We start from the raw sequence: 9142 nt of genomic DNA on the forward strand, positions 1-9142 counted from the left end.
TTTATATATCTAATAGATTAGAATAGATTTATATATCTATCTTAGATTTATATATCTATATTAGATTTATATATCTAAAAAGAAAGAAAGTACTCAAAGTATAACATTATGTACAACTTAATTGGAACAGAATTACACTATGATTTCGAATTAGATTAAAGAGAATTAGATTAAATGTAGCTTAATTTTGCCGTCTGTATTGAATGAAAAAAAAATGCCGGCCGCGTTCAATGTCCTCCAATCTTATTTATAGCCATTGCGATTAGTAACATGTAATTGTCATTAGAAAGCATAAACTTACACAACTAGTAGTTCTTGGGCTGAGTGGCTGAGTGCGGATATGTTGTGTCAATATGTTGTGATTACGACAATTGGGGGCATTTTTTAGTAAGGACAGTGTAATACAGTGAATCATTTCATCCTCGTTCATTGTTGACAAACAATAAGGATATAAAGGTGAAAATATTGTACCTTTAAATAAAACTTAAAAGGAATAAAGAATAATGCCCGTATTCATAGTTAGGCTTTACATTTAAGGCTTCCTTAATTTTATCTTCAGATACTCTACGAATTATTTCATTGGCTACTAAGCATCTAAAGATAAATTTAAGGAAGCCTTAAGTACAAGATCTGACTATGAGTACAGACATTAATTCCTTATTCCTTCTATTGTATCTACATCTTAATTTATGATTCACTGTGTTACATTAAATTTGTTCGCATGCTTCAACATGCTCCATTCTTTTATCAAAGCTCCTACCAGAGAAAAACCTGAGAATGGATATCCTGATTTTTATCGTGTATCAAATCTCATAGATACTTAATATCCACGTTTTTATGGTTCCATTATACCAGAAACCTGAGAGAAGACATGACGGCCCAAAATGTAACCGCAAAATGCTGCCGCGTATTACTGCCCTCTGATAAAGTGGATGTAAACTACATAGCATATAATGTTGGTATATAATTGTGCTACATCATGCTACCAAACATTGATTTCTCATCTCCAACCTTGAAAAATGGACGATGTACCCTAAAAAAAGTGGACATTGCTATGTAGTTTACATCCACTTTGTCAGAGGGTAATGCGCAGCAGCGTTTTGCAGTTACAAGTTTTGGACTGTCATGTCCTCTCTCAGATTTCTCTGCTGGAACACAATTTGTGTTGCCACGTGCACGAAAATGTTTAGTGTTTAGTGATTTTACAATTGGAAAGTGTAATAAATACGTCCAATAAATACGTTCAATAGACCCAATAATTGAATGAAGGTTTGTTGCTATTGGTATATTTCTCTAAATCTAATTAGATAATATAATTAGACGTTTAAAAAGTACACAACGATTGCTGTTGAATTCACTGAATGAATGTTTTATATTTATTTATCATAGATAGGTAACGGTATTTCTTTATTACCATCTGTAATTATATTGGTTTATAATATAATTATAACCCCTAGATCCATGGATTGTGAGTCGATTATTTAGGGCATGTAATCACACGTGTCATTGTGCCGTATTATTGAATAAACAATTGAACGCTGAAAAGCGTTCTTGGACAATCTCGAAAGTTCTTGCTGAACAGTACCCTATATCTAGAGTTTTGCTTCCAAGTTTCGTGAACCAAACGGGGACGGACGTCTCGGCGTCTCGGCTTAGATATTACATCCCTAATTTTTTCAAAGTTGCTGACATCGATCGTGTATTTTTGTTGAACATTAATTGAACATGTCTTCGGACAATTCTGTTATTTCGAAGGACGCTCCTCACGCGGACATTCGAATAAAGATAGAACCTGGCATATCACAGTCAGAGCCCAACATGTCAGAACCTAGCACATCTGTATCATCGACATCGCTTTCAGAGAGGATGAAAAGCATTAAAATGGAACCAGGTTTATCCACCACCACACAAAGATTGATATCCTATCGACTACCACGAGACCTGACTCTAGGTGGAAATATTAAGGTTGAAAAACCAAAGAAAGTGTATACACCAAATCTAAATGTACAAAGGAATAAAAAGAAAGAGTAAGTTATTAATCAACTTATGACAATAAGTTACAGATGCTAAAGGTAATTTGATTTCAGCGGTCCAGTGATTTCAGTCAAAACTGATCTGGTGAAACCGAAAAACAGCGATCGTGGAAGGGAACGAGGGAGAGGAGACAGAGGACGTGGAAGAGGAGATAAAGGAAATGTAATACAGGTAATGTTAATCTTCTAAATATCCTTTAGAATTCTTTTACATAAAATTCGTTTACATAAAATTATGTAAAATATAATCTACATCCATGTGTATATAATGTAAACTATGTAAATTATGTTTTACATCTATAAATCCATGAATTATTGAAACTTATGTTCTTTGTCGTTACATTAGATTGTACTAACTTTTATTTCGCTTATATATTTTTATTTATTAATACTAAATGAATATATTTAATTACTTTTTTTTTGTAATATGTTATTCAATTTATAATAATAATTTATGTAATTTTACATTTACTTATAGTGTTTACATGATGAAAAAAAATTCGTAATCTTAATATAAACAATACATAAACGTTCCATTATTTGTAGTACGTAATAATACAAATAATTATTTCAACTTATAAATATCTATTTTATTATCTTTGAATTTTATTCTTAAGTCTTCACTTTATATTTTAATTTAATAATTCAAAAAATCATAAGATTATACTTTTAGTCTGTTGGCATTTGGTCAGAAGGAATCTATGTAACACCTACCGCTAGAAAGAGTGAAGGTTTTAGAGCTTCTAGTAGTACAGTGAGTGCTGCAAAATATCTGGAGAAACCAAAAACAAGTACAATTAAAGCAGAAGAAGACAGAAGATTAAAAAATCTGTTAAGAGATGATTTTATTGATGATGCTCCGGACATTGATGAAAAAATGTGTCCTCTTACGCTACCAAGAATTAAAAAAGATATACATGATACGATCGATAATGATAAGATCGATAAGAAACCAGTCATTTCGGAAAATGGTGAAAGTAAGTGTATAATATTCTTTTTGGTAATTTTATTAATTTAAATATTTTTTTCTTTCATAGTAATAAATGAAGAAAAAAGCAGATACGACAGAAAGGAAGAACTTACCATTTCTCAAATAATTGAAAACAAGGCTAATTCTTATACATTAATTCAAGTAAGGATATCATGTAATTCATTATAATCGTTACTTAATTTAATAATTGATCAATAGTTTCCAGAATCTTTGCCAGGTTTGGGATCCATTAGAGAGGAAGCAAAATCGAAACAATCAAATAATTTGAATACTCGTAGTGATAATAAAGCAAAAACTGAGCTTTGTACTTTGAATAATTTAAGAAATGGTCTCTTAGGCAAACTCGAAATTTTGAAGTCTGGTAAAGCTAGATTACGTCTCGGCGAAATGAGTTTTTTCGTTGATATTGGAGTGCAGCAACGTTTCCAACAAGTAAATTATATTTTTATAATTTATAATTTAAGGAATACAATATTGTTATAATCCTCAATAATTACTTTTCAGGACCTTTTAGCTGTAAAAATAGATGCATCACAAACCGGTGATCTTGTCAATCTTGGTTCAGTGAACAATAAATTAATTTGTTCTCCAGACTTTGAATCTGTATTAGAAAATTCATAAGAAATTTATAAACATGTATCATCTTTAATAAAAAATGTTTGTATAAAAGGATGTTTAATTGTAGGAGATTCGTGAACAATATATATAATGCGGATTATAATTTTTAATATTTCTATATTTTTTATACTAGCAAATTACGTAAATTATTAAATAAATTACATTACGTCTGCAAATTCGGTATGGCGATTCTGATGTCTAGGAGAAATTAGGAGTCACTGTAAAACAGAAACGATTATATCATTTGGGAACACATAGTTTTTGCAAATGGGTTTTCGATTGTTCTTCGACTTGTACAAGTTGCTGTAACATTATCATTCAAGTATACTATATTTATTATTATCTAACACTGTAATGAAAACTAATCTTTATACAAATTAACTCAAATGAATCGCTGTGTATACGAGTCCTAATTTCACTTGAACTTAGGAACTAAAAAAATGTACGATATTTTCTATCGGATTCTTTAAAACATGTAAAATCTTTACATTATATCAGTATACATGAATATTCGTATCAATATGAATAAGTACACTCTATACACTGATACGAGAAAATGAGTCATCACGTAATTCTGACAAATCTTAATGAATTATGAAGAGTATCAATTTTATATATATATAAATATATATGTATCAATTATATAAATAAATATATATATATATAATCATATAAATATATACTTATAATTTTATATATATATATATATATATATATATATATATATATATTTTTTTTCAATATATTTATGTGAATTACTTCACAATGTGAATGCCATTTGATCTTGTTCCGAAGGGATTGAGTGATAAGTAAGAATCCAATTATTGATAAGAAATGAAAGTTATTCATAATATTAAAATGCTTTGCGATAAAGAGATACATGCATGACACATTTTCGAAGATCATATATTAACCTCAATCACTTCGTTCAATGCTATGTCCTTTTTTCATTGATTTTAATGCCTTCTCCCGAAGTTTCTTTTCCAGTTCTTCAGTATTACCTTCACTTACATCAGATTCATCTGAATCCGCAACTTTCTTCTTTTTGTGCTTTCTGTGCTTCTTATGTTTCTTGTGTTTCTTGTGCTTCTTTTCTTTCTTTTTTTTCTTCTCTTCGATTTCACTTTCCTAAAAGTATCAAAGCTCAATTAATAAATGATTAAAGATAATAAATTTGTTGTAATAAATTTGTCTATAAAGTCGTTACCTCCGATTCACTAGTGCTGGTTTTTGTCTTTTTCTTACGCTTCTTTTTCACCTTTTCATCATCCGAGCTATCGTCAACTTTTCTTTTCTTCTTCAAATCTTTATCTCCAGGATCATCATCTTCTGAGCTGGAATCTCGTTTCGATTTCTTCGATTTTGATTTAGAGTCATCTTCACTTGTCGAATCTTTTCTGGACTTTCGTGATCTAGATTTTTCATCATCAGATGAGGTATCTCTCCTCTTTTTTATTTTTTTAGGTTCTTCATCGGAACTAGAGTCTTTCTTCGATTTTCGAGATCTTGATCTGTCATCTTCGTTTCTACCTCTTTTAGATTTTTGCTCTTCTTCACCCGAAGAAGAATCTCTTCGTGATCTTTTTGATTTTTTTAATTCTTCTTCCATTTCCTTTCTTGAACGCTTTCGCGAGTCATTTTCGGCAATTTCACGTTTTCTAGTATCCTTTCTATCCTTATTACGATCATCTATTGAATCTATAATAAAAATTATTTATTTGAATATTATTTTTTATTATTAAATTATACTATATATTTAAATAAATTATAACCTGCCAATTATTTATATTTGAAAAACTTACCGGTTCGACTAGTATCTCTAACTTTCTTATTTTTATCTGAATGCTTTCTATCATCTTCAGAATCTGAACTGGATCCAGCTCTGCTCTTATCAGATTTATCTTCATCTGTCGAAGTTTTCTTAGACTTCTTCGATTTTTCTGTCTTTTTCACTTTTCTCTTACCTGTAAAATAAATTTATAAAAGAGAAAAACATTAATATATTTATTATATGTTATTAACTATAATTAAAATATATTTTTTAAAAAATATTATTTTTTATCTTCACCATCACTATCCTCACTGTCTGTAGAGCCATCACGCTTTTCTTTTTTGTTTTTTTAGCCATTTCTACAGGTTTCTTGGATGGAAGATCTAACGGCTTTTGAGTAGATTTTTTATCTTCCGTTACTTTTGTCGATTTCAAAGACTTTTCATCCTTCTTTAACGGGAAAGCATCTCCAGTGGTAAAATTCACTTCTCCAGTCTTCGTCGTTGGTGATTCGTCCTTAGTGTCTTCTCTGGAAGTAAAATATACACACAATCGTAGTATAGTTAATTAAAATTTTAATTATGCAAATATCTTACAACATACTTAATGGTCTGTTTAATTTTAGCTACTGCCACGATGTCTTCAGTCTTCTTAAACGGCGAAGGTGTACGCGACAAACTCTTCGAAAACTTGAAAAACAAAGAAAAAAATAAAACTTTTTTAAAAAAAAACGTAATAATATTTTCTTTTATATTATCAATATAATTTTATTTATTGTAGATATTATAAAATTGAATTTTTTAAATTAATCTGTGTGATAAGTAAATAATTAATGAATCTATTAAACTTACTCTGTGTCTGGTAACAGGAAGTGATGTAGCTTGAATTTTTTTAGGAGAAACACTAGGTTCGGGCTTTTTCACAACAGCCGGTTCTATCTTCTTAATTTCTTTTTCTGGACGCTTAGCAGGTTCTTCTTTCACCGTTTTTTCTTTCTCCTTCTTCTTGGTATCGTCCGCGTGTTCGCGTTCTTTTTCCCGCTTCTCTTGTGGCGGTTTACGTTCGATCGATTTCCTGCAAACAGATCACAAGCATGTTTTTTGTAGAATATTATTCAACAAACATAGATATACCACGACCAAGTATCCATCGATTGCAGACTCCGTGAAAGTATCGTGTTCAAAGTGAAAATTTCACTCACCTAAGTGACTCGTCCTCATTGCTAGAGGAACTACTCTCGCTACTTTCCGAGCTACTTGATTTAGACCGGCCATTTCGCAATTCTTTTCGCGATCCTGTATCAGGCGGTCTTTTAGTTTTCTCATCCACTTTCCTGTCCTTTGCCTTATCCTTGGTACCCTTTGAACGATCAGGAGACCGCTTCTCATCTCTCGAACGATCCACCGATGATCTTTGATCCTTGGATCTCGATCTACGATCCTTAGATCTAGATCGACGATCCTTATCCCGTCGTTCTCTGGAGCGATCCCGTCTACTTGATCTGTCGCGTGAGGAAGATCTATCATACCTGCTCGATCGATCTCGTCCATCCGGCGAACGACGGCTCCCACGTCGATCGGGCGAACGGCGCCTATCGCGTCTCTCCGAGGATCGTCTTCGACGATCCAGTGATCTCCTGCGACGCCTGTCTTCAGGACTCGGTGACCTACGACGATATCTCGCCGGACTTCTGCGTGGGGGACTGCTAGAACAATTTCTCATGCACACAATGCAAAGATAAATTTATTTGTTGTACAAAAGAATACTAACCTTCGCCTATTAAGCGGTCTGCGCACCGAAGGTGGTCGCATGCTGCGACTGCCGCTATATCGGTCTAATCTCTCCCTTTCCCTCTCTCTTTCGCGCTCTCGGTCCCTCCTCCTGTCGCGATCTCGGTCCAATGATCTTCTAAAAGATAAAAGACATCAAAAATTCATATAAATTGTCGTTACTAAACTTTTTGTGGCACAATTAGATTAAATATATACCGCAAATAATATTGCATTGTAATATTTATTGCACTTGATTTGGCGCAAAGAATACAACTGTGTCTCTTGATAAGGAAAGTTGTAATACGTATATAGAAATAATTATATGCATATAAATATGTGTGTGTGTGTGTGTGTGTGTGTGTGTGTGTGTGTGTGTGTGTGTGTGTATTATATCTTTTAAATAACTTTTACAATTGAAGATTAAATTTATTATCAAAGATTTATAAATCTTACCTTCGATTCCTATCTCGTGATCTGTCGCGTGATCTATCTCGTGATCTATCTCGCGATCTGTCTCGTGATCTATCTCGTGATCTATTTCTGTCTCTATCCTTAGATCGTCCTCTATCTTTACGTGGCGAAGGACTTCTTCGTTTAGGAGCTGATTTTCTTTCTCGACTAGAGTCGCTATCACTACCACTATCATCTTTGTTGGTTTTCCTGTAGGATCTCTTAGCTTGCACGCCATCCTTCTTCTTTCGTATCTCGAAGTCGCTCTTATCCTTTCCATCTTTGTCCACTTCTGATTCAGAGCTGCTGCTCGTACTACCATTGCGTTTTCTATTGGAATCTGCATTGGCCTTTAGCTTTTCCGTAGACTTCGACCGGGACTTGGATGATCTTGAGTCACTCGAGACGGATCTTGATTTTCTCGACTTGCTTCTATCCTCACTCTTGGAACGGGATTTCTTGGATCGCGATCGCGATCGCGATCGTGATCGTGATCTTGGCGATTTGGATTTGCTTCGCTTAGACTTCGTACGGTCCTGCGAGCGCGATTTTGATCTCCTAGATTTAGATCGAGATCTTCTAGATCTTGATTTTGAACGAGATCGTCTTGATTTCGAAGCGGGTGATCGTGATCGACGTGTCTTTGAATCTCGGCTAGGTGATTTACTTCTAGATTTCTTTGAACGATTCGTTGGCGATTTAGATGCAGATCGTGATTTCCTTGCTGACTTGTCCACTGATTCCGGCGATGGTGTGCGATTATTTTTCTTCTTTCCATCAGCAATGCTCATCAATTTAGCTTGTAATCTTGATATTGCTACTGCGGCTTCCCTATGAAGAAAAAACATAAAATTTAAAATATACAAAATAAAATATTTCAATATAACATATAAATATGATTTGTTATTTACGGCTTGGTTTTAACTGGCATCAAAGGTATAGCATTTTCCGGTTGCGGCGAATCTTCTCGTTCAATCTTAACGTCGGGCATATCTTTCCCGTTATCCTTTGAATTTTTATTCGGTGATCTTGAAACGGATCTTCTCTTACGACTCGATCGATCACGATCTCTATGTCGATCACGTGATCTGCTCCTTTTACTTCTATATTAAAAAAAATAATAAAGATAAGTAACATGATATATAACCATGCACTTTTTGAAAGTTACCTTTCTTTTAATGATAATACCTGTCTCTATCACGATCCCTACTTCGATCTCTTCTACGTTCCTTAGATGAGCCTCTATCTTTCTCCTCCTTCTTCACTTTATTATCAACATCATCTTTTTCTTTTTCACGCTCCTTTTCTTTCTCTTTCTCCGCCAATGATGCTTGAAGCTTCTCTTGCTCTTCCTAATATGATATATTACAACATAATATAAACCAATGCTTACAAAATATCGTTTCCTTACAACTAAATATAACTAAGTTAAAATTGATTTCTTCCATTTGGTTATATTCAACTGCACATTTCTGAATGTCAAAATATAGTAAGTCAATTGTTCGGT

The 9142-nt window shown here is 33.1% G+C and overlaps 2 protein-coding genes across 2 annotated transcripts in view; one reads left to right on the forward strand and one right to left on the reverse strand.

The window, feature by feature from the left end:
• Positions 1-1725: 1725 nt before the first annotated feature.
• LOC105621497 (DNA-directed RNA polymerase III subunit RPC4) lies at positions 1726-3645 on the forward strand. The gene is made up of 6 exons (XM_012202967.1): positions 1726-2027; positions 2088-2205; positions 2707-3010; positions 3071-3165; positions 3223-3456; positions 3529-3645. The coding sequence occupies exons 1-6, from the start codon at positions 1726-1728 to the stop codon at positions 3643-3645; spliced, it is 1170 nt and encodes a 389-aa protein (XP_012058357.1).
• Positions 3646-4557: 912 nt separating this feature from the next.
• LOC105621498 (serine/arginine repetitive matrix protein 1) overlaps positions 4558-9142 on the reverse strand; it is an 8314-nt gene continuing 3729 nt past the window's right edge. Inside the window, 12 exon segments of the mRNA XM_012202968.1 lie at positions 4558-4770; positions 4850-5340; positions 5445-5605; positions 5704-5758; positions 5761-5942; positions 6017-6102; positions 6265-6487; positions 6615-7115; positions 7184-7321; positions 7639-8466; positions 8547-8738; positions 8824-8987. Coding sequence (XP_012058358.1) covers positions 4558-4770; positions 4850-5340; positions 5445-5605; positions 5704-5758; positions 5761-5942; positions 6017-6102; positions 6265-6487; positions 6615-7115; positions 7184-7321; positions 7639-8466; positions 8547-8738; positions 8824-8987 — 3234 coding nt within the window.

The sequence above is a fragment of the Atta cephalotes genome (genome assembly GCF_000143395.1).
Source record: "Atta cephalotes unplaced genomic scaffold scaffold00034, whole genome shotgun sequence".
NCBI classification, from domain to species: domain Eukaryota; kingdom Metazoa; phylum Arthropoda; class Insecta; order Hymenoptera; family Formicidae; genus Atta; species Atta cephalotes.